This window comes from Haliotis asinina, chromosome 8, assembly GCF_037392515.1.
Source record: "Haliotis asinina isolate JCU_RB_2024 chromosome 8, JCU_Hal_asi_v2, whole genome shotgun sequence".
NCBI lineage: Eukaryota > Metazoa > Mollusca > Gastropoda > Lepetellida > Haliotidae > Haliotis > Haliotis asinina.
In genome coordinates this window covers 59,722,760-59,748,547 of record NC_090287.1, presented here as the reverse complement: position 1 = coordinate 59,748,547, position 25,788 = coordinate 59,722,760, and the positions used below count along the sequence as shown (strand labels likewise).

At 41.2% G+C, this 25,788-nt stretch overlaps 1 protein-coding gene across 1 annotated transcript in view; it reads left to right on the top strand.

Annotated features, from left to right (window-relative positions):
- Window positions 1-15,543, top strand: part of LOC137294947 (potassium voltage-gated channel subfamily H member 1-like) — a 50,849-nt gene extending 35,306 nt beyond the window's left edge. Inside the window, exons 3-10 of the mRNA XM_067826168.1 lie at window positions 587-715; window positions 1,486-1,610; window positions 2,565-2,960; window positions 3,495-3,912; window positions 6,048-6,247; window positions 9,985-10,237; window positions 10,880-11,076; window positions 11,535-15,543. Of these exons, the coding sequence (XP_067682269.1) occupies window positions 587-715; window positions 1,486-1,610; window positions 2,565-2,960; window positions 3,495-3,912; window positions 6,048-6,247; window positions 9,985-10,237; window positions 10,880-11,076; window positions 11,535-12,755 (2,939 nt within the window). The 3' untranslated portion in view covers window positions 12,756-15,543. The remainder of the gene's footprint in view (window positions 1-586; window positions 716-1,485; window positions 1,611-2,564; window positions 2,961-3,494; window positions 3,913-6,047; window positions 6,248-9,984; window positions 10,238-10,879; window positions 11,077-11,534) is intronic.
- The last annotated feature ends 10,245 nt before the right edge of the window (window positions 15,544-25,788 follow it).

Genomic DNA, 25,788 nt, shown 5'->3' with positions numbered 1-25,788 from the left:
GGATAATTGCTTTCCTGTGCGTGTACACATTTTTCCAACATAATTACCGGAACCTGTTTTATATGATAATAATCAATTAGTATAAAAACGTATAGTTTTACTTGTAATTGGTCATACAAATGAAGCATGAATGATGACACACGAAGGCAGGAAGAATCATTTGAAACGAATCTTTGATGTGAATTAACATATCTGCAAACTAGACGAAAATGTATGAATAGAAATGGTGAATGTATTCATGTGAGTGAATTTAGTTTTTCAGCAATATTTCGCAATTTGGCAGCTTTCTGTAAATAACTGTGTCTGGGCCAGACAATCCAGTGAACAACAGTATGAATATTCAATCAAATAAATTGCTATACGATGACATGTGTTAGTCAAGTCACCTGATCCCGTTAGAGTCCCCTTAAGACAAGTATAAGATATATACTGTAACATGTAAATGACATTATTTCAGGAAGGTTTCAAGGCTAGCAGGCCTTGGCGCACGGGTACTTTGGTACATGTATGTTTACTTGCTTATGCCTGTTTGTTTATGTCTGCTAATGAAACTGTTCTTGATATTGTTCTTGTTCTTGTTCTACAGGGACTCCACTATGGCTACTCCTGCACGTGGCGCCCATCAAGAACGAGAAGGACCAAGTCGTGCTATTCATGTGCTCCTTCAAGGACATCACTGCACTCAAACAACCAATCGACGACGAAGGAGGCAAAGGTAATAACCAATCACAAGCGATTTGACGGACTGAAATTGACTTGCCTTTGCACGTGTTTATGTCGAGTGCTATGGTTTGGACAAAGGTTTCTCTGTCATCTTTTCGAGACCAGCTGACATGCCTACGTTGAATTTATTACTAACTCATAGATGTCGAAATCGACTCCTACTCATGGAAACGTCTTTTTATCGATGTTATGTATAAATATTATTAAGTATAAACGTATGTTCTTGTTTCAGTCTCTGAGACTAAATGTACACACGCGCTTTACCCAAAAGCAGTCATAACTCTACAGGTTGGATTTAAAGTAAATATGAGACAGCTTCGTTGTTTTGTTTTTCAAACAGGCTACAAAAGAGAATATTTTAAGAATCTTTGACTGTTGACATGATTGATACGCTTGACATGCTTGATATCATAAATATTTTTGGTACGTTCGACATGCTTGCTATAATGGGTATGTTTGATACGTTTGAAATGCTTGATATGATTGACATGCTTGATATCATTGGTATATTTGATACGTTTCGGTTAGATATGATTTGCTTGATAGCGGTGTTTGAATCTACACAGACACGTCGCATCCACTGCAAGAAAGAAGTTGTCTATCCATACAAAAAATCTTCATCCTCATCATACCAACTTCTAAAATGCCATTTAATGAAGATAAAGAAGGTTCAAGATAATTGACATGTTTTAAATGTTTGGCGATTTGACATTGATAGGTTATTTCACATGCGTGATTCGTGTGATATGTTTGATATTGCAGCTGGTTTGAGCAAGTTCGCCCGCCTGGCGCGGTCTGTGACGCGGAACCGGTCCACCCTCCTTCAGTTCTCATCTCATATGCCAAATACAAAGTTTGACAACTCAAAGCCGTCACAAATCGCTAATGTAAGTAGGTATATGCGTCTTGCCCTGTAATGTGAATAAATGATCAACAAAACAAAAAGCAAACGAAGTACCATGTCGGTCAGGGTACAAATACATGAAGAAATTATTATAATGTACTTTACTACTGCCGACCAATATTGGGAATGATTTGTGCGGCGTAAAACTAAGGTCAATCATTCACTATCACAAGGGAGCACAGATTACTCTTGTTGAAAAGCACGACATCAGGATGTTCCGCACATATCAAGGATGTAAATGTAGACTCAGAAGGTTAATTCTACACTAGAACCTTTTTCATCTCGCCCTTCTGTAATTCCGCAGAAGGCACCGAAGTCAACCACTAGGCGTTCTATAATCAGCTTATTATATGTGTGACCCAATGTGACTTACGTTTTATCCTAAGAAGAAGCTTCATCCCGAGAGTAGTTCTTACTAACAACACAAGAACTTGCAACGCTAAACGATGCATCAGTGTATATTTTATTACGACCGGGGTATCCGCACTGCAGAGTATCTCATGACCCTGGTGGTGAAAATGAATACCAGAATGCTGCTTTTAAAATTGCTCTGTTGTCAATGACGTAATGTTTCACAGTGATTCATTAACAATGAATCATATGGCATGGTGACCATCACTGGATTGTTTACAAACAACATCTGTAATACTGCGTAAACAAATATAGTCATGGAAACAAATACGAAACCACATGAAAGTACAAATGTTCCTTTATTTATATCCAGAATTACTCCCATATTGCAATACAGACCTTGTGAAAACAAAACTGAAAAAGAATATAGGAACACTTGTACTTTCATGTGTTCCCTTATTCGTTTCCATGAGTATACATTCATAATATAGTCTCAATTTTACAATGGGTTCGGCTTTCCCCCACAGATTTTTATGGTAGTGTCGCTTCAGTACGATGTTTTAGCATGTACTTATTCTGATTGCAGATGATGAACCTGAACACTGATGTGCTGCCCCAGTATCGCCTGGAGGCGCCCAAGACCCCTCCCCACATCATCCTTCATTACTGTGTGTTCAAGACAATCTGGGATTGGATCATCCTCGTCCTCACTTTCTATACCGCCATCATGGTCCCCTATAATGCCGCATTCAAGATCAAGACAATGGACCAGTTACCCCTCCTCGTCATCGACAGCATGGTGGATGTCGTGTTCTTCGTCGACATCGTTTTGAACTTTCACACCACGTTCGTGGGTCCGAGTGGCGAGGTCATATCGGATCCTAAGATCATACGAATGAACTATCTAAAGAGCTGGTTCGTGATTGACCTGCTCTCCTGTTTACCGTATGATGTCTTCAATGCGTTTCAGTACGTTGACGATGTAAGTATGGCATACTCCTTTCTATCTTTCCTCGTTCGTATGCTGTATATTACTGTCCGACATATTATATGAGGAAGTAAATAGATTCTCGTAAAATACACGTGGTCTAAATATTCGTCGATGGCGTGTAAATAGAAGAGTTAATTCGATCTCCAAGGGACGGTATGGTACGGTGGACCATTGCTTTGAGGGTTTCAAAAGTCGCCCATAGCATTGGGACAGCTGACTGCGACAATCCACATTGAATCGACATTGCTTCTTATACCGTCAGCAGTAGCTCCCTTCAAATTGTTTCCAGTGAAGTTATTAACGTCTACTGCTGTCGGAACTTGACATGCTGAAATATATCTGAAAGCATTAAGTTCACCTTTCCTCATTCAGAAGACAGCATGTTAGCTTTAGATATTTCTTAAACATCGATTTTCTGTTGCCGTTGAAGTGTAATCGTAGCTGTTTTCAAAAGCATTTTTGGACCACTCAAGTTTGGGTCAAAACATTCATATTTCACATCACCTCGTGTTTTTATGTCCTCAGGGTATCAGTACCTTGTTCAGCGCCCTCAAAGTGGTTCGTCTACTCCGACTGGGACGAGTAGTCAGGAAACTGGATCATTACTTGGAGTACGGGGCCGCCATGTTGGTTCTCCTCATCCTCGTCTTCATACTCTTCGCCCATTGGTTCGCGTGCAGCTGGTACTCCATAGGCAATGCTGAACTGCTAAGTAACGTGGAGTATGGTTGGTTACCCATCTTGGCCAAACTGACAAAGTCTCCATTCATCAGATCCAACACATCCTCCGTTGATGAGCTAGAAGGTGGGCCGGACAAAAGCATGCGTTATCTCACCTCCCTGTACTTCTCGCTGTCCTGCATGACCGGCGTCGGCTTTGGCAACGTCGCCGCCAACACCGCAAGTGAAAAACTCTTCTCCGTCTTCATGATGATCATTGGATGTAAGTGGTAGCAGAAAAGACATACACCAAAGGACATTCGTGTTTGTTTGTTAATAGGTAAACGCCGCACTCAGCAATGTTCCAGCTATATGGTAGCGGTCTGTAAATAACCGAGTCTGGACAAGTCAATCCCCTTATAGACATTGTGCAAAATCTGGATCCCACGAAATGCATCAAACAAGTCCTGACCACTCGTTCCGTTAGTCGCTTTAGGTGGGGTTGGGTATCCTAGTGGTTAGAGCGTTCGCCCGTCACACTGAAGACCTGTGTTTGATTCCCCATGGATACAACGTATGAAGTTCAGTTCCGGTGTCCACCCGACTATGCTTGTCGTAAGAGGCGACTAACGGGATCGGGTGGTCAGGCTTGCTGACTTGATTGGGACATGCCATCGGTTCCCAATTGCTCAGATCGATGCTCGAGACTCGATTATTAACAGACCGCCGCCATATAGCTGGAATATTGCTGAGTGCGGCGTAAAACTAAACTCACTCACTCACTTACAAGATTATTATAATGCAGATGATGAAGCCAAGGAGGAAACAGAAATTAAGGGAACATATGTTTTTTCTATTCCGTTAGAAACATTTCATCTGTATGGATATGTATTACTCTTTCTCATATGCATTGGAAAAAGGAAAAGAACTTTGGTTCGTGAAAGTCTACACGCTATACTCAGTTACTCTGATTGTGGAAAGTCATATATTGAAGGGTAAGGACTAATTCCTTGTACCTATCTAGTTAGTTTGAAAACACACATACACACACACGCACACATTGCCTGGTGTTGCTCTTGGGTTATTGACTGGGCCAAAAAAACTGGTTACTGTTTCCATGCTATTACTCATTGGTTTAGTGACTGATAGAAATATTATTGTGGCGTAAAAAAACATTCACTCTCTCCCACTAACATAACAACCATAACCTTCTTAAAATATAATTCATGTAATATCCACACGTAAGCAGTGTAGTTAGAAAACAATAATACTCGCGTGAAGCTAGCGTCTATTTGGCTGTAACCTGAAGGATGTCTTGGCATCTGTAGGTGTTCCCGAGCCTAACCTCGCAGCGTCTAACCATGTTATGGCGTTACCTTGCCACAACGGCGAAGATCGATGCTCACCATCCAATGTCGTGGAGATTATGTAATTGTATTGGGTGTTTATGGTCTTTTGAACTCAATCAATCAAATGGTGATAGGCATTTTCTGTATATGGATAAACGGGGCAACTCTAAGGGTATTAAGGGCAGTCTTCTGGTGAGGAGACAAAAAGAAAGAGGAAAATAATGGCACCGGATGTAACACCTTACATTATGGCGGTGTTAGACCGCCAATGAGATCTTGGCAAAGTGATTCCGTCCTGGGGGAATGTTTGATCAGCACATGGGATGTTATAGTTAGATGAAATACTCTGGCAGTTGCCTGTTTCGGTCCCAACACTTTGAAGTTAATCGAGAGTGAATCAGAAAGAGTTCTGTATCCTTCACACAGTAAAGGTGAAAGGCTTAAGGGTTTATTTATATTTCATGTTTTAATTCCTTGAAAAATGTTGTATGCAATAACCATTTTAGAGTATTGGCACTTCTTCTGCCACGTGGTGACAGAACGTATACAATTCCTTTATCAATGTCAAAAAGCATGGCCACGTCTATGGCATGCACGTATGTAACATAGAGGCCCAGAAAACGTATAATTCAGCGTGTTTGTGGATGGCTATCTTTTTATGCCGCTTTAAGCAATATTTCAGTGATATCAAGTCGGGGACTCCAGAAATGGGTTTCACATATTGTACCCATGTCGGGAATAGAACCCAGGTCTTCAACAAGACAAGCGAACACTTTAACCACTAAGCTGCTCAACCGCCCCTATTTCGAATGTCCACAGGGCACTGAAAAATAACATTCTCCATGGAAACGGCTGAAATAATGCCCAGATTACTGTCCATTTTGTTTCAACAACAACATCATTATTTTAACGGTGGAAATGTCATATGTCCTTTTACAGGGCTGTGACATGACATCCTTGGTCGGCCTAGGGGTTAATCATATGGAATAATCATATTCCTATCATTGTTTTATCATCGTCTTCTTCATGCTTAATGATGAATATTCAAGACAACTCTCACGTCTTCCAGCACTTCTTTACGCCACGATCTTCAGCAACGTAACGACGATATTCCAGCAGTTTTACGCCAGCTTCGCTCGCTACCACGACATGCTCAACAGCGTCCGGGAGTTCATGAAACTACACGACGTCCCTAAGGCTCTGAGTGAACGCGTAATGGACTACATCGTCTCCACGTGGGCCATCACGAAGGGCATCGACGCTGCGAAGGTACACGACGTTATATTCCGTTCATGTTGCCGTCAATGTCGACTCCTCAGTATGAGCAATGCTTGAATGTTATTACTCGAAACAAGACAAATCAGGTATCAAATACATTTTGATACCTCCAAATTGAGAGGCGTTTCAATCGGTTCCAGGTTAAGATAACGGGTTTCGAGATGAAAGGTTCTCGAATTCTCGATTCTGTTGAACTCGTCTCTCGGTCTCTGACGGTTTCCCTATATTTATCCATAGTTCTATGCTGACGGATGTGTCGAACACTCGGATAAGTCGAACTTTTACCTAGGTCCCACACAACGGGGTTATACCGTGTCGTATCCCCTGCCACCTGTCTCATTTTTCTGGGTGGCATTAAACAGCAACCATTCATCTTCCCTCCCTAAGCCATTAAACTATGACGTCGAGCTGGAAACAGATATGTCTTCTTTAACCTTAAAACTGGATTGTTCCAACATGTAAGATTCAGGTGAATCAATAACTAACATCGCTCCACCCCCAACCCCCAATCCACACACATACACCCGCGTCACTTAAAAATCTATTGTAAAGAGAACTATGACCCGCATTGATTGTTACAATGGAAGTGCAATGCTGGGTGATGACATCAGATGGCATCGCCCTGAGTAACGGTCTTGCTCCATTAGTTTCAAGTTACTACGGTCGTGCAGTCTTGCTCGCTGAATACATTTACAGAAACCTGGTCTACATTATTCACAATAATATGTATTCAGTTAACTCGACTAACACTCTGACAACTGAATCGGTATTGATCAGTCGCATTTCAGCGGCCATTTTGCTTGCATATGTAAACCTGGGGACTGTCACTCAACTGGAAGTGACGTAGACCGAATGTACCCGCTATGGGGACCATCGTAATGACATGACGTATTCTTCTGCCAAGGATTGGTTGTGTACCACACCCGAGTTTATTATGAGTCGATATGATATGGGTTGTTGCCCATAACATTATTTGTTACTTTATTGTTCATGAACGTACAAAGTTGTTTAGTGATTTACTGGTTCCAGCGCGGGGATAATTGGTGAAAATATTTCATTGCGATATATCGATTTCTTTAAACGTTGAGTAACTAAAATTACATTTACATGTACTATGATTGTTTTTGTTTCATCGATTTCATATAACGAGTGACACCTTTCAACCTGAGTTTCGTCAATTCCATAATGAATGTCAGAATTTAAAATTATCTCTCAGCGTATCTGTTATTGTGAAAAACATTGTTGTTTCGTCTTGAAATCAAAGCCAATAAAACGTAAGTCATCATCAGCGGCGACATGAAAGAAGCTTTAGAGCCAAGTAACAATGCTGTTATCGACCAGTATCGAACCAATATCGATCTATCGATTATCACGACAGGTGTAACTAAAAGTGATTGATTGATCGGCCTGCCACGTGGTTGAATCAACAGTGAAGGTCCGTGTCCCCGATTGATTAGACAGGTATTTCCCAGGTCGATGTCAGCCCGCCCAAAGCGGACCTGGCTTAAAGTGGCCACAAACACCTCCACAGTTTTTACCCAGCTTTACCTAAGCACAGTTTGTTTGTTCAAACCCAGACGCCTGGCGGTGAATTCCATCGATTGTATCCCAAGTCAAACAATTTTTTTCTATGTCTTTATCCCCTAGTGAGATTAAAGTATAACTTCTCTGGTATAAATCAGATAAGTATATCATGTGCCAATCAGTTCCATAAATCGTCCCAGTCGCGTGGGATACAGGTTGTCATGTCCTTCATTGTCATACTGGGTTCGGTTCTGCGCATGCGCTTGCCTTGTCATTCAGAACAAAAGCATTTTTTAACAAATCAACTTTGTTGAAAAGATGCACGTCATGACCTTGTTTTAAAAAAAAACCCAACATATCCACACTTATTGTATACAATGCTAGCTTATGACCTTTTGTCAGTTGTGTCCATGCCGAAGACAGACTTAGTTTTTTTCAGCATTGATCATGTCGATGCTTGCCATCAGACAGGCAACCATTCTCAAAGACATATTACCTTTGCATTAGGTAGCCAACGTTGGCGCCGATGTGAAAATTGTTCTTCGTTCTTCCTACCTTAAAGCAGTTTTTAATCATGCTAGTTTAGGACGTTATAAATCATGCATGGGGCCCACTCAAATGCCGGAAGTCGTCTATGAAGGGTACCATTATCGAAAACGAGGCTGGCAGACGGGAAATTTATTCCAATAAACCCAAAGCACTGAGTGAAAGTGATTAATTTATATCCATGCTATACCCAATAAAATACAATTTCCTACAGCATAATGTCCCCTAAGCTAAGAAAGCAAGTGGTTCGTGTGGACCTCCCACGACTGATCGCTTAACGGGTTTTAAGGTATCGATCCGACAGGTGAATACCGGATCGAACCAGGTTTACTCATCATGAAGCATCAAGTCTGGAACAGAAGCATATATATTCCTGAAACAACATCTGTAACCGGAAATGAGAAGACCGGGAAGCCCGTGTGAGGATGTGGGGATATTTCCCTTAGATCGTATCAATATAATTTGTATAGGCTGGAGCGGACGGCTTGACAGAGGCCTGTAAAGTAAATTATTTGATAAGGTTTTTCTCATAGTTTCCGGGTGCATTATTCCCGACATGTCCGCGAGTTATTGTGCGGAAGCAAATGAGCTTCCTCGTGTATAACGGTAGCTACGATGAAAGTAAGCTAACAGACAAAAGACAGTATACAACCAATTTTAATAGTTGGTGTACATAAAACAAACACATGATTCGTGATGCACTTGATACAGGTTGTATTTCTGAACCCTGCGTTTGCAGAGTGGAGAGAAATGTTTTCAACTTACTAACATTTTTATTCGTTTTCTAATTTTTTGGTTAAATCCAGTTTTCGAGTGCATATTCATTTTTCCGGGTAATGAATATAAGAACACTTACTGCATTATATTCGTACAATATAAATGACAAAAATTCCCTCACGGATTGAAAGAAAAATTAGTATACAGTTGGAAATGAAATTGATAAAACTGAACACAGAGTTAATATATAGTCTCTTTCACCTGGCACGTTTGTTTCAGCAATGATGATTTAACTAAAACTTAAACGATGTAGTCTTTAGAGAAGGAATTAACGTTGATTGGAACATTATTTTAGATATAAACAACAATTTAACTTAAAAAAGGTTGCAAATGAACCAGACTGCAATATCTATGTGTTATAGAAAGATAAGAATATGGACAGGCAAACCATGATTAATTAAAAGAAGGTGGATTCGAACTCACGGCTATGGTACCTGGCACTCAGTCGGTACAGACATGGTCGTGCGCACCGAACTCTGATAGTACATCAATTCGTCGAGACAGCCTTCTTCTCAAAAGTCGACAACAGTCCTATCATAGAAATACAGGACATGACTGCCATCACCTGAGCACACGTGATCTCATCACGTGTCTGGCTATACAGTGGAGGCATTTTATGAAGCTACCGGATGTGGCTAAAACGATATGTCCACAAAATAGAAGACAGTTTCATTATTTATTTCTGCCAGTCTGAAATGTACCCTAATGCTCGCATAATTATGTGATTATTTAGTGCTGACAACCTAATTTGCAAAAGGTCAAATAGTGTCTTATGATAAATCTTCGTGATTGTTTGTGGAGTGCCTGTATAACTTTCATGTCTTAATTTTAAAAGACGTTCCCTGTTTGTTATTCCACTTACGTTGAGCTTTCTGTTTCAGGTTCTAAACTATTGTCCCAAGGACATGAAGGCTGACCTCTGTGTCCACTTGAACCGGAAGGTGTTCCTCGAACATCCTGCTTTCCGACTGGCTAGTGACGGTTGTCTGCGCGCTCTCGCCATGCACTTCAACATGACACACAGTGCACCCGGTGACCTTATCTTCCACCAGGGAGAGAGTCTCGATGCCCTGTGTTTTGTAGTATCTGGATCACTTGAGGTTATTCAGGACGAGGAGGTGGTTGCAATACTCAGTAAGTTTATCATTTCATAGCTAACATTAGGCTCAATGTGTATATCTGGGATATTTTTTTAAAATATTATCAATGTACATATCAGCTTAAACAAATGCAACAATGAGGGTTCGGGTGAGCCTCGCATAGGTAGAGAATTTAGACTTATCGTCAACTTTTAGCGATATTCCAGCAATATCACGACGGGGACCAACAGATATTCGCTTCACACATTGTGCCCATGTGGGGAATGGCACGAGCCAACGCTGTAACCGTTAGGTTATCCCACTGTCCCAGAGTTTCAGAAGGGCGTTGGGTAGCACAGTTTTGTACTTGTAGACTTTTAGTGCCTTTTAACAGACTGGAAGGTAGGGACCGAGAACAATTGAGAATTAAAAAGTTGATACGACAGCAACACACCACGAGGCATTGTATCAGTGTCGTTAGGGCACTCAATGTTCAGTCCTGCACTGTCAACTCAAAGAATCCTTGTAGTGCTCTGCCTTCGAGTCACAAAACGTCCTTGAAACTCATTACCCTACACGTAACTAAAATATATCAGAAACCATACAAATGAATTGTTTAAACCATGGTGTTCCCCGATCAATATCATTTCCTGCACAAGGATTCTTCAAAAGTACACGTGGTTCTATTTCTGTTCAGGCAAAGGCGACGTATTCGGGGATAACTTTTGGAAGGAGCAGACGATTGGTCAGTCTACTGCCAATGTCCGTGCGTTGACGTATTGTGACCTCCACTCCATCAAACGAGATCGTCTACTGGAGGTTCTGGAGTTCTACCATGCCTTCGCCAACTCCTTCGCCCGTAACCTCACCCTGACGTACAACCTCCGGCACAGGGTGAGTAATATTCAACATGAGGAGCCATACTTTCTGTGGACAAGTGACAGTGGGCAGAAGGATGAAGACATTGTGCATTTTAACAACATCATCCCTATTGCCAAAGTATAACTGGGCGAATGTAAACGGGAATAGTGACAACCACAACATATCTGAAAAAAACTGATACCAAAACGAAATGCATTATACGGGATATCAAGCAGAATTTCTGCATTTGTGCGAAAACATCCTGGCTCTCGACATATTTTCAATAACTAGTAGAAGCAAAGGCTGGCAAAGCCATCCATGAAGAGTATTTAGTAAAAAGTGTAATGACCAAGCCCCTTTATATAGATATTTAGTAGCTACTGAAATCATACGTAATGGCCACATAAAGAATATACTTTAGTCATTGGTGTGTCAGCGCTTTTGTTAGGATTCAGGTAACCTGCTCTCACGTGTACTGTGTTTCCTTCCAGTTAATTTTCCGGAAGGTCGCAGACGTCAAAAAAGAACGAGAACTCGCCGAGAAGAGAAAAAACGACCCACCACTTGATCTTGCAAACGACCATCCAGTGCGCAAACTCATATCTCGCTTCCGTAAAATTAGTGACGCACGCACTCAGCAGGTCGGAATAGACGTGGAGAAAGGACAACAAAATGGTGGCCAAGCGCTGAACAATAGTGAGAGACCAAAGAGTGGTACAAGAGTCATTAATGTCTCCGAGAGCACCGCCACGCCAGCGGTCCCCAAACTTGGGGGAGGTTCATCCAAATGGGGCAAGTTTCTGGGTGGGATGGGTGGTGGAGGAAAGGGACAAGACCCTTCACCTGACAACAACCAAAACAGAATACAAATGACTGAAATTCCCCCCAAGACTGACAATCGAGCCAACGATGCTCCGAAAGCCGCTGTCAAACCTCTGTCCAAGTGGGGCAAGTTTCTTAGCAAGCAGCAAGAACCGATTGTCGAATCCCCCGAAGAGGAAGTGAAGACTAACCTTAAAAAGACGGATTCCACTGATAGTGGAATTCTCCGAAGTAACAACTGTCTTGATCAGATTGGTGAAGAACCTGTTCGGAGCGGCGAGCAGACCAACAGAACCAGTATAAATTCCTTGGGGGGTCTGTCTGCAGCTGAACAGCATATGATGACGTCACTGTATGACATACGGCTTGAGATTAAAGAGGAGATGGACTCTCTGAATTTCAAGATGAATAGAATCGATGAACAAATTAGTGAAATTCTAAGATTCTTTTCGCCTACATCCACACCCTGTTCGTCTTTGATCTCCACATATCCTAGCTCAAAGTTCAACTCCCCGCAAAACATGACAACGTCAAACAGTGTCGAACATTCTCCAAAACACTCTGCTTCATCATCTCCGGGTCATTTCCGGGAAAACGCAGATGGAAAATCCAGTTTAGCTGGTTCTTCAGCTTCCGGTGATTCCAGTCCTCGCCGTAAGTCAAGTCCTGATCCATACGTAACTACGACACAGCCTCACAACACCAGTCGAAGGTCGAGCAAGGCCTCAAGCGGAAGTGTAGTGAGCGTCGGAAGCGGAAGTAGTAAGGCTTCTGGAAAGAGGAAGACATCAGATCAGCAGCAAGTGAGCTCGCTGGCCAGTCAGACCCAAGGGCTACCGGAAGATGACGAGCACGTGCATATCAAAGATCGTGACCTTGACATTTTATGAAACGTTACTGCAACTTGATGTATATATCACGGGAGATTAGTACCCTTAGAATGGAATTTTTACAGTTCCAGTTTTTCAAGGATATCTGTGTTAATTCATTTTCCGTCCTTGTGAATCAAGGTTAAGCAGCATGCCCCTTGAGATGAAAGTCGACCTACGTCGAGTGAGATACCGTTTCTGTGGCCGACCCCAAACGCCAGTGCCACACTTTCAGATGACCAAAGCAGTTGTCTCCCTTTGACGCCACTCCACACAGTTGCGATTTTTGGTGCATGACACATTCTCCTTGGTGTGTCTTATCCCATCTGTTGTTATGGTGACGTGTTTTGAAGGACAAAGGTTGTGATAGAGGCTGGATGCAATTGAACCTTTTGCTAATGGACTGAATGTGATGTTTTCGCAACTACCCTGTGATGTGATTGGTTAATGGAACCCTTCCACCAATCGTCTCTGTAGAACCAGTTTGCTTCTTTGGAGTAAACAGATGCAACTTGTTAATCTACGAACAATTATTTAGGATGTGCCTTTGATAGGTGCTCCAAAGTTCAAATATATTATTTTCTACAGAAACAAACATTATTGTTGAAAATGTGCAAGCCACATTGCATTTGTTGGCTGTTAATATTGTATTGACTTCTTGAGAGGTTGTGATATCACGTGACCAAGAGGTCAAAGGTGAAAGGACATATGGAGGGCTCGTCTCAAGACGTATAGGGCAATCAAGCTATTATTTCATTTATAGAACTGACGCCGGCCAAGCTTACCTAAATACACACACACTGCCTGCTATTACATGTATGAGATGCTCACACAAGCGTTCCTGAATACATTTTGTATCAAAATCAACTGGACTCTATTGACAATGTTTACATTGGAAGACTTCCAGAAAATGAGACCATTAGATCTGGTATATCTTCTCTTACACACAGAGATTTAAGCTTCATATATACATATTCACATGATTGATATCATGGCAGTGCTAGCTGCAGTTGCCATTTGCTACTTACAACGTACAATCGATCACGCTCGATGGCACTGTTTTGCAGGGTTCTTAATTGTGGAGATGTCAATGGCCTTACGCAGATTGGAAAACAGTAAATGGTTTCTTGAGTTGGTAATTAACTAACCGCATTATATATACAGTGCGGTTGTCGGTGAGGTGGAGGACTGAGAATTGTTCAGAAACACGTATTTCTCCTACCCAAAAGCAAATTTTAAATAATTAATATCACCCAACGATCCCTGGTTGAGATGGAGATGAATGTTTAATTTGAATAGAATACATTTATTCTACAGTTACGTTTTGAAACATTCCCTGTGACTTCTTTCATCAAAGGAAACTTCTCCTTCGCCTTTAAACTCGCGCACCCCTTTCTCCCAAATAATTCTGACAAATACTCTAAATACTATACTCTCTTTAAACTAGCCTGTTGGCAGTGCATTCTTAACCATTGGGACTGACTGGTTCCCGCAATATCTCCGACATTGAGTACTCTCTAAACCATTCTGAATGTACGTAATCTCTAACCCATTGCGTTATAACTATCAAAGCAATTCCGAAAATACTCTCCCTCTCCTAACCTTTGAAGTAATATTACTATCTTCTAAAGACCAAAATAACGAAAAGAAATCACTGCCATACTCGGAATACCCCTTCAAACATTCAGATAATTACAAGCATTGGGTTATTTTCCTCTTGAAAGACCAAAGTAAATATCGTATTATTGAATGTAAACATATCAATGTATAATTATATTGATTATAAATTCTAAATATTCTGTAGCTATGTAATTACTGGCCAATGAGTGCAACAGTTATGTTTGAGAAAGGTTGATAATAAATATTCGTTGTGTCACTGGTGATAAGACCTGTCCCGCAAGCCTGCTTTAAGGACTCTCTTAAACTTTTCGAGAGACATGTTTCTAAAAATATTTCATAGTCTCTAAACCAGTGAAACCTCTAGAAGTTAATACGGTCAAAACCTATTACCATTATTCTTAAAATCTGTTACACACTGTCTTTACTCGGCAAATAATATTCTGACAGTTATTTCATTTTAAACAATTCATATTTTGTCGAATGGTGCCCTTTCCAAATTCAGAGTGCAACAACCATTCATGCTTAGAACATTTGTGTGTATCGGTCAAGGCGTGAAATGAGAACTGCATCTAGTATTTGCCTTTTAACATGAAGCTTTAATAAGTGACTAGTTCACTTTGCGCGGTCACACGTGAGAATCACCTTAACTCTCCCACGTCATATTGTCACATTATCTTGTATCATCTTCTATCCAAACACCATGTATATATTTACTACATGTCGGTCAAAATAATAATGTTTATCTAAAACTTGTTTTTTTTACAATATTTCACCAGAAACCACCGATTCTTACCTCTTCTTTAAACATTCCACAAACGACACTTTCAAGCACTTCTCTATCTACACACACGCAAATGCCGTTTTTTATATTGCTATTGATTTGTTTGAGACATTTTAACTGATGTCGTTACATAAGTTAAATATTCCAATATTTGATTTTTACTGTGCTTTATTTGGCCTCTGAATTATCCGCGGGCATGATCGTGCCGTGACTGTCATTACCAGCATGAACGTGAGACATGTTTTTTACACCCACATGCAAAACACTTAGATTCAGCCTTAAATCTTCAGAGGGTTGTGTAAATAGATGCTAGTGTCTCTTGTTTGACTTCAATCTGTTATCAATTACATATTGCTCTCAAAAACCATTTACTTATGTTTCATTTTCATCTTTAAATAAAGTTTTTGATCTATTCATGACGTGTGGTGTTTTTGTAAGGTTTTCTTGGTGCTGTTGCTTCCTGAGGGGAGTCGTCATTTTTGTTCTGTCTGTTCTTAATGAGTATCCAGCTTTGACACCGCACTCCTACAGGTCAAAGTGACCCAGCGGATGTGGTCGATGTACGGCAAAGAATTGTGAGTAACCTACCCTGACCTTAGCACTACTAACCCTAAGGATTGGGGAGGCATGAGTCATCAGTGTAGCGATAGTAAAGGACTTTTAGAAAGACTCATCTCTTTCTTAAGAAACAATTTATTCGTTAGCGATCGGAATCTGTAATTACCCCGGCTTAAAACAGCTGCCATCCTGAAGGTATGATCCTCAATGACGCCATTGTTGACCTTTGTAGTTCTCATCAAAGAGCTGTTTCACTGAGAATCAAGAATATCCTTGTGACATATCAGATGTCAATGCCATCTTCACAGTACATCAAAGAAAATCATGGCATGGTGGTGGGCGGCTGTGTATGTGCGGCTGACCTTCGTTCAACACGGGGCTGTTTCACTGTAGCACATTGTCAATGTACGTACCTAAGTTGATGCTTATAAAGTGTGTTAGCAACATCCCAACATTGCTTCAGGTAGATCGCGTCGCGATTATTACCATCGAAGTAACAGTCTCCCACGTGTAAACAATGAAAATTATTTAGTATACTGATGAAAGGTGATGGTGCAAATAAACTGAATGCACTGAATTTGCTTATTAATGTCTATGCGTTGAAGAATGAACATTTTAAAAATCGCGCGAGGATGTCGGTAACTCAGGGCTGACTCAACCGACATTTAGACTTTGAGTTACCGACATCTTCGCACGATTTCACAAATACTGATTTTTCAACCCATGAACATTAATAAGAAAATTCAGTGCATTCGTTGTATTGGCACGATCAAAGTTTATCTATGTGCTAAAAAATGTTTGATTGTATACACGTTGAAGACTGCTTTCCATGGAAACAAACGCCAAGCGATCTACCTGCCGCCGTATTGGAATGCTGCCATGCGCGTTACCACCATCACCATGGGTACAGTGATTGTGTCATGAATTCAAGTTGAACAATCAGGAACAAGCCCGTAAACATAATCGTGCATAATTTAATAAAGTGTATTAAAACTTAGCAAGTCGGAGCGAGTGACATATTTACAGAATGACTCCACGAAAACCCTGTAGCCAGCCGGGTCTCTGTGTCTCCACAGTCACTGGATTTTTACTTGACACGGACTGTTTCGGGCACTAGCTACGAGTCGCCGTCCGGGGTCTGGTGGCACTAGTTGGTGCATGCCATTGTATCATAAATAGGGCCTCGTGTTATTTTTTTTTAAGTTGAGCTGGAATACTGGTGAATGTATTTTTGCACAACATCAAAGCGCGGTCTTTAAATAGTTACATTTCTATTTTCAGTATTTAATTTTCTAAGTGTAGTCACAAATGTTGACATCACGGAAACAGCACCGTTTAACCTTATTTTAAACACAAAGGATTGGTCGCTGGGCAGGCTGATGGATATGATCTAATGCGTCTGACATGCATGTCGCTTGTTCTAATTACAGGGAGCACGAATGTAAATCTTCACTGCAAACAACATCACAAAACCCTAGTCAATCGGTCCCACCCGACTTACCGGGACACTGTTACAGGGAGTCTATTTCAGTGTCCGTGCTACAGGGAGTCTATTTCAGTGTCTGTGTTACAGGGAGTCTGTTTCATTGTCTGTGTTACAGGGAATCTGTTACCGTGTCTGTGTTACAGGGAGTCTATTTCAGTGTCTGTGTTACAGGGAATCTGTTTCAGTATCTTTGTTACAGGGAGTCTGTTTCCGTGTTTTTGTTACAGGGAGTCTATTTCAGTGTCTGTGTTACAGGGAGTCTGTTTCATTGTCTGTGTTACAGGGAATCTGTTTCAGTATCTTTGTTACAGGGAGTCTGTTTCCGTGTTTGTGATACAGGGAGTCTATTTCAGTGTCTGTGTTACAGGGAATCTGTTACCGTGTCTGTGTTACAGGGAGTCTATTTCAGTGTCTGTGTTACAGGGAATCTGTTTCAGTATCTTTGTTACGGGGAGTCTGTTTCCGTGTTTTTGTTACAGGGAATCTGTTTCCGTGTTTGTGATACAGGGAGTCTGTTTCAGTGTCTGTGATACAGGAGTCTCTTTCAGTGTCTGTTTTACATGAAATCTGTCACTATGTCTGTGTTACAGGGAATCTGTTGCAGTGTCTGTGTTACAGGGAGTCTGTTGCAATGCATGCGTTAAATGGAATCTGTTTCCGTGTCTGCGTTACAGGGAATCTGTTTCAGTGTTTGTGTGACAGGGAGTCTGTTTCTGTGTCTTTGTTACAGGGAGTCTGTTACTGGGGCTGTGTTACAGGAATCTGTTGCCATGCCTCTGTTACACTGAATCTTTTGCCATGTTTCTGTTACAAGGAATCTGTTACCTTGTCTCCATCTCCATTATATGTTGCCGTGTCCTTGTTGTAGGGAATTTGTTACCGAATCACTCTCAAGGGTTACATGTTACCGCGGATCTATAATCGTGTTTCTGTCATAGGTAATCCGTGCCTTTGGTGGTGGGGTAGCCTAGTGGTTAAGGCTTTCGCCTGTTACGCGGAAGACCCGGATTCGACTCCCCATATTGGTACAAGGTGTGAAGCCCATTTATTGTGTCCCCATATACTGTTGAAACATTGCTAAAACGGGCGTAAAACTCACTCACTCACTCACTCACTTAGGGGGTCCATTTACCACGAATCTGTGACTCTTGGAGAGTTATTCATTAGTTATCCACCTGACATAAATGTTTGCCGTGGAATCCGTGGTTTAAATATGAAACGCAATGTAGTTGTTTCTCCAGTAGCTACTATTTCTATTTCATGTGGGAAGATAAGTGGAAGGTAAGTTACTTTTGTAGTTAATATGCTCAAATTTGATAGGAACGTTCTCTGCCACACGTTGGGCACCAGCAGCCATAAAATGTCATGGACCTTCTGATTCGAAGTCGGTAGCAAACAGAGGTTGAGTTAAGCAAGGCTCAGATGTCCAACATGTTTAGAACCAAGCCAGGATCAGATGTTATTCACGTCTAGAACCAAACCAGGCTCAGATGTTAAACATGTTTAGAAACAAACCAGGTTCATATGTTCAACACGTTTAGAACCAAACTAGGCTCGGATGTTAAACACGTTTAGAACCTAACCTTTAAGTCCCTAAACACGTTTTTCTTTTAACACCCTTGCACCCTAAACAGCCTAAAATATCAACACAGTCTTCATCTCGTTCAAGGTTATGGGCAAAGAAAGCACTAAAATAATGCTGAATATCCAAACATACGTTTTTATGACATAAATATCAACTATCTTCGTCATTTTATGTGGTGTTTAATCGGCCTCGCTGACGAAATCCGATATAGCTGTTTTCCATGACAGAAATTGATAGCACGTTAACACGAATACCTCACTCTGAAAATAACTCATGACTAATCCACTGGCGTTTCATCCACCACCATGTGACCACTCATTCCTTACATCTTTAGTTTTTGCCTTAGTTTTTCCATGTCTGTGATGATATAACTGCCAAAGGTATGTTTCCTCAGATGCCAAGCTATCAACGCTTTCTACTTTAGCCTAGAGTATTAGGTCGATCGAAGGTTAAAGATCCCCGACAATTTGTTTTTGTCATCAAATCAAATCAGCTGGCTATTGCTAAGTCAATATTCTGATAGCGATTTTTGTAAGTGATACTGTCGAGTGCATATTTCTCTTTGTTCCATGTGTTTAAAATAGTTTTCAAAAAGAAATCATTTCACCAACTCCTAATACATGGTGGGCCGATATTTTGTTTGAGTTGAGGTGCAACTTGAAGGGAATATCTGATAGATAGACCTACAGTAATGGTATTCGAGATAGTAGGTGACATTTGAGAGAATGGAAATTCTTTGTATTAGTCGTGCCCACGCAGTAGGTTAAATGATATCCTTAAATAACAGTTATTATTTACACTATGTGTTCCTCGTCAATCATCAAAAATACATTAAATGTCAAAGAGTTGGAATAAATATTAATAATCCCTTGGGCCTGTGACTCTAAACCTTTAAATACTTATTCCACTGCTGAAACACCTACTGAGAAACATCAAAGACGTGCTACCTGTGTACGTGGGCTTTGCGACAACGTGATCAATTGACCGGTGTTCCAGAAAAGACTGGGCACATGAGGGTCGTGCATTATATATGGCGCTGGAATTAGTTGGCCAAGTGATGAGAGTAATGTCTGACTTGCCAGTAGAAGCTAGATAACTAGGCTTTGTGTGCAGTCTAGCAAACTTATGACATATCTCTCAAATGCAGATATAGACCGGTCTGTAGGGGATCGGTGATTCCTGTGTGTGGTATTTGTTGCGCTTCTGCTGTAGGTAGAATTTCCCGCCTTACGTGTGTCGTCTGCCTATACGTCACTGTGAAAGAAACATCTGGTGCGGAGCTCTAATGCAGCAGTCGTTGTTCCCAACGGAGCGGATCAGTCTCACTGTCACCTGAAATATAAACTAAGAGTCCTTTGTCTTCAGCGGATGATCAGGAGAGCATTACATCTTTCTCTTCAAACAAGAATCGATTGAATAGATATATGTTGAGGGACATGTTCTGTTATACTTCACCGCCTCGTCTCCGGACAACGACAGTGCAACTTCAGGGACATCAATATCTTGAAGTGTTATATTCTTTGAGGTTTGGTGCATATGATAATACGTTAATTAAATAATCCCATTTCTGTTGTTTTCCTTTTGATGGATTGCTGTAATGTTGCCGCAAGCGGCGTAAAACACAACTACGTCATCCTGAAGTTATTGGACATGCTTCATGTTGTCAACAATGTTTTCATGAACATAAGCACTCTCTGTTCTGTCTTTGATGCGAATGGACGTAAAGATGGTAAACTGCTAGAGCACCAAACAGGTAGCTACAGGATACTATATCAAGGCATCATTGATGGTAAAGTGTGAAACAAATGACAATATCAATCTACACCAAAATGAATTTTCAACATCAAAGAACCTGAGGCAATAAGAAGGCAATTACACAGTTCGAAACCGCGATGAAATTCAGAAAACAAAGTATTGATGCCAAAAGACGTGATATCCAAGCCACAGGGATAACTGAACATCGACATACAAATAATGAAAAATCGATCTGTAGGACATAAAACATCGCTATACAGATTATTAAATATATATGCATACAGATAAAAAAAACGTCGACATACAGATGATAAACCTAAAATAGACAATAAAATGAAAATAAAACATCGGCATACAGATGATAAAACGTGGCCATACAAATGATAAAACATCTACGTCATAGAACGACACAGATGCTATAATAGTACAAGTGATTACAAACAAGATTAAAACCAAAGATGTACGCCAATGACACACACATGTAGAGATGATGACACATTAACTGGTTAGAAAATTTATGGTAAAATAATCAACGATCTTGAGATGATGAAACATCACCCAGCACTGTATCAAAACAACGGCCCGACAGAGAAGGCAGTAAAGATCAAAAACATGTATGGCCAAAATAACACATATATCAGTACATATTGACAAATGGGATTTGTGTTTAGCAACCAAATATTATTCATGGTCTGTGTAGACTACCTAGGGGGAAGGGTTAATTAATACACTAATTAGATGGCTGGTGGCGAGTTGAGTCGCCAGAACGAGATATGACCCACTCCCCAAAGTCATTATTATAAACAAGGTCTGGATCGATTGGAGCCTTCGAATGATTTGTGTTTTAGGCATATTTTTGTGATGCTGTCATGTGGTCTGATGGCTCGACGTAGTCACGTGTTGCAAAAACATTGCTATTGTATTTTATTCATGTCAACCCTAGTCATTCAGCAATCAGAAAAACCTCAACGGTTGTTGATTAACTTTACGTTATGGGTTTAAGAGAATGCATAGACAACAGCTTCACCTGAAGTCCGCCACAGAGGACACGCCCATCGTCAACACAGTCAAATTAACGTTAATCCATACCTTCCTACAGCTTACAAACGACACATGGGATTGTCCAAATTACACATTACCAGCACCAGGAGCCGATAGTTGTTTGATAGTCTAGGAGGCGGGGGGTGGGGGACTTTTTGCATGAAGATTAGATATTTTCGGCTACAGCGGCAAAAATTAGTTATTTAATCACAATTTTAAGCGAACAAGTTTCTTCTTCCTCTTTTTAGAAAGGAATTATTAGAAACATAATTTTAAAGCCATGAATATTCGTGTATCTGACAAATAATTTAGCCTATCTGAAGCCAAAAATTCCAAGGAACATATTTTTTAGATAACATCCAATTCAGTTCTTCATGCGTTCTACTCCGTTCACGCATTCAGTGTCAATTCAAACGTCTGCAGATCACTGAGATACTTGTGACGTCTGTGCGGTAAAAAATGCAAAACAATCAGTGTTACTAGATATTTTATCCACCCATGATTTGAATGTATTCGATTTTCGAAGCTCTCTCAGCGCTGAGATAGTCGTAAGTTCATGCAATGTATGGACGTTAAGAGAATGTAGCGCTAAGATAACTTCAAAAATCTAAGCCCTTGTCTGTTGTAACCAGTGCGGCATGTTATCATGGCATATAACACTGATCAGTGTCCTAATATAAACATAACATACCAGCAGGAGTTTGGGCATCCTAGATATCACCAGGGTATACCTCCCGATACCTTCCACTATAGTGGAGACTTGTCGGAGAGTACAACCTGGAGATATCGAGGATGGAGTTTTGGTAGTCTGTCAACCCCAGAACTGTTTCCGTTCCCTCTAACGCCCTGAATGAAACGAGCTTAGGCTCTTTAGCACTTATTTCCCAAACCTGTCAAGATTGTTTAGTACTAGTTTCCTAGGAACTGTCAAGACCGTTTGGTACTGGTTTCCTAGGAACTGTCAAGACTGTTTAGTACTGGTTTCCTGGGAAATGACAGGACTGTTTAGGACTATTTTCTTGGGAACTGTCAATACTGTTTAGTACTGGGTACCCGGTACTGTCAAGACTTTAGTACTGGGTTCTGGTAATGTCAAGATTGTTTAGTAGGTCGTGACTTCCACTGATGCTAACTGGCATCCCAGCTGGTCGATGCCCCGTAGATGACACAGAGACGCGATCGATAGGTCCTCAGGTAACGTGCAATTTGCATGCACACTTGAACAATCAGAATCCGAATATTGACACTGTTAATTAAAATAATTATATATTAGATACGATAAAGACTAGTCGTCATTAGTTTCAACGGTTCTTCAAGGTGCGTTTGTCAACTGTATTGTGTTGTGTCGATCGAACGGTGGAAAGGAAATCAAAATGGCGACTCCATCGACGAACGGTCCTCGGTTGAAGCAAGATATTACTGGTATAGATTCAGTTGTTACCTGCTGATCGGTAGACATAAAATCAGCTGATAGGTGGAGCTGTTTAATCTCAACAAGGATGACATGGGGTAACTGCCCCGTATCTTCATCAACACCTGGGATGTATTTGAGAGTGTGATTTTTGCACCAGTGGATGCGAATTAAAATAACTATTTTGAAAGAGCGCGTTCGGTTACAACTCTGTTCTGTTCTACCTGTACTTTACCCAAGCACCCAGTACCACTCCGTTCTACCCTGCACTTTACCCAGGCACTCAGTACCACCCCGTTCTACCCTGCACTTTACCCAGGCACTCAATACCACTCCGTTTTAATCTACATTTCATCGAGGTTCTCAATACCACTCCGTTTTAATCTACATTTCATCCAGGTTCTCAATACTACTCCGTTCTATCCAACATTTCATCCAGTCGCTCAAAACCACTCCGATCTACGCTGTACTTCATCCAGGCACTCAATACCACTCCGTTCTACCTGCACTTCGCCAAGGCAGTCACTGCCACTTCGTTCTACCCTGCACTTCATGCAGCCTCGCCACACCGCTCCGTTCTATTCTGCACATTACCCAGACACTCAATACCGCTCCGTTCTACCCTGCACTTTACCCAGGCACTCAATACCACTCCGTTTTAATCTACATTTCATCGAGGTTCTCAATACCACTCCGTTTTAATCTACATTTCATCCAGGTTCTCAATGCCACTCCGTTTTACCCATCACTTCATCCAGTCGCTCAGTGCCACTCCGTTCTACCCTGCACTTCATCCAGGCACTCAATGTACCTCCGTTCTATCTTGTATTTCATCCAGACACTAGATTCCACTAAGTTCTTCACGGCACTCCACAATACACCTTCGCCACTGTCCCTCCAGTTCCAGTTCCTCCTGTACCATCCTGTAATGTTCTGCGCCATTCTGCCTCTCATGGCGTCAATGCTCAGGGATGGACAAACGATAATCATAATTCCATATCTATCTTTATTCCACCAGCAGTTTTTATCCGCTGCATTATGAAATATTGATGCACAGACGAATGCATCGCACATAATGAACATTAAACAATTATTTTCATGCTATTATGCCAACCCGACAGTGCGGTGCAGGCATTTATCTCTTTGCTGAGTGGTTTTGTTGTACGGTTATTACATTTGAGACAACTGCTCATAAATAACAAACACAAAACAACACAGGAAATATTAACAATACCAGTGCTGTGGTATGTGTTTACCACTTGTCTTGGACGGTTGGAATTATATGGCAGCAGAATGAAATACAACAATCCATATCCTCCTATTTGTCATCCCAGTAGACTTGTTAAACAGTAATATAACACAAGTGATCATAAAAACAACAGCATTTACTCATTCCCCGAAATATGCAGACTGCTCTCTGTTCAGTTACTATCAAATATACGATGATGTTTATCACGTACCTGTGACGGATGTGCCTTGTTAGCCCACACGATATGAGTGATTTAAGAAATGAGTAAATCTTTCAGAAATAATTAAGAAAGTTATAAGTAACGTCCATATGAATTAGAAAGTAATCTACTCCAAGTTAGTTCAGGGCCCAGATTCGAGGGTATCAACCATTCAACCAACAAAACAGACTGAAATATGCGTCTTATTGCGTACGATGATTAAATTATGTTTACAGAACCGCATTGTCATAATTAATGATCAGAAGCCTGTACAGTGCCGTGGAACACAACTCTGTGAGAGAACACAACCGAGGATTACAATAACGTAATGTATGTGCAATCTCAGCGTCAAAGACACCGATTAATAAGGTGCGAGTATTGTGGATGATTCTACTCAGTGGGTAGATGAGGAGACTTAGCCGAGCATGGGTTTACTTAACCTTGGAATCCTCTTCGTATCAGCCAAAATGTGGTCAGTAGAGCATAGAGTCGATACTAGACGTGATGTCGATACCACGCAAGTGGTCGAAGGCGTTCAACAACACTGTGGGAAGACAGGTTCCAACTGCAACAAGACGTCATGACTTCGTGACTGTCACCACAGTCAGATGTCAACGTCAACGTTGCTACTTAATCGACAGAGGGCAGAGCGAGAACTGAGGATGGTTCTACCCTGATCGCCTCCTAGAAACTGTCAGTTATGGAAGACGTGAAGTCGCCACACAACACTGACCACACGCCACCATCCAATACACAGTACTTGCCGATTCACAGCACTGGCCACACACTACTGACCACACAACACAAGCCAGTACTTTGCACTGACTAGCATTTGACAGTCGACAGAATGCACTGACCACGCCTCTACCCGCTCTGCTCACCAAAGGGTCCCTGAGTGTATATTTACGGCACATTATCTAACCCTGTACTATCTACATCTTCTATATCATTATGATCAAATCCTTTTATCGTGGCCCATTGAGGAGACATTAGCGTAGATTGGCGATTTAGTCCCGTTTTCATCACCGCGCTGTTGCCAGGTGCGTGCTCGGGGTGATAATCACGAATGTGCACGGTGTCCCATCAGTGTTCATTAGCAGCATAAACCACCGTCGCTGTTGTTCCACGACATTTTGGTCGAGACGAATCCTTTCTTTATTAATCAGCAGGGTTGATGTAGGTAGGCAAGGGCGGGTTAATTTTGATGGTAACGAGAGAGAAGCATGATATTTCCGCAATATGTATGTAGGTACGGTGGCGTAACTACACATAGGCAAAATGACACTAACTTCACATGTTGGAATTATTTGCCTTTCGCGGCAATCCATCGGCCAGCCCTATAGAGTAACAGCCCTTTGGCAAAGGGAAG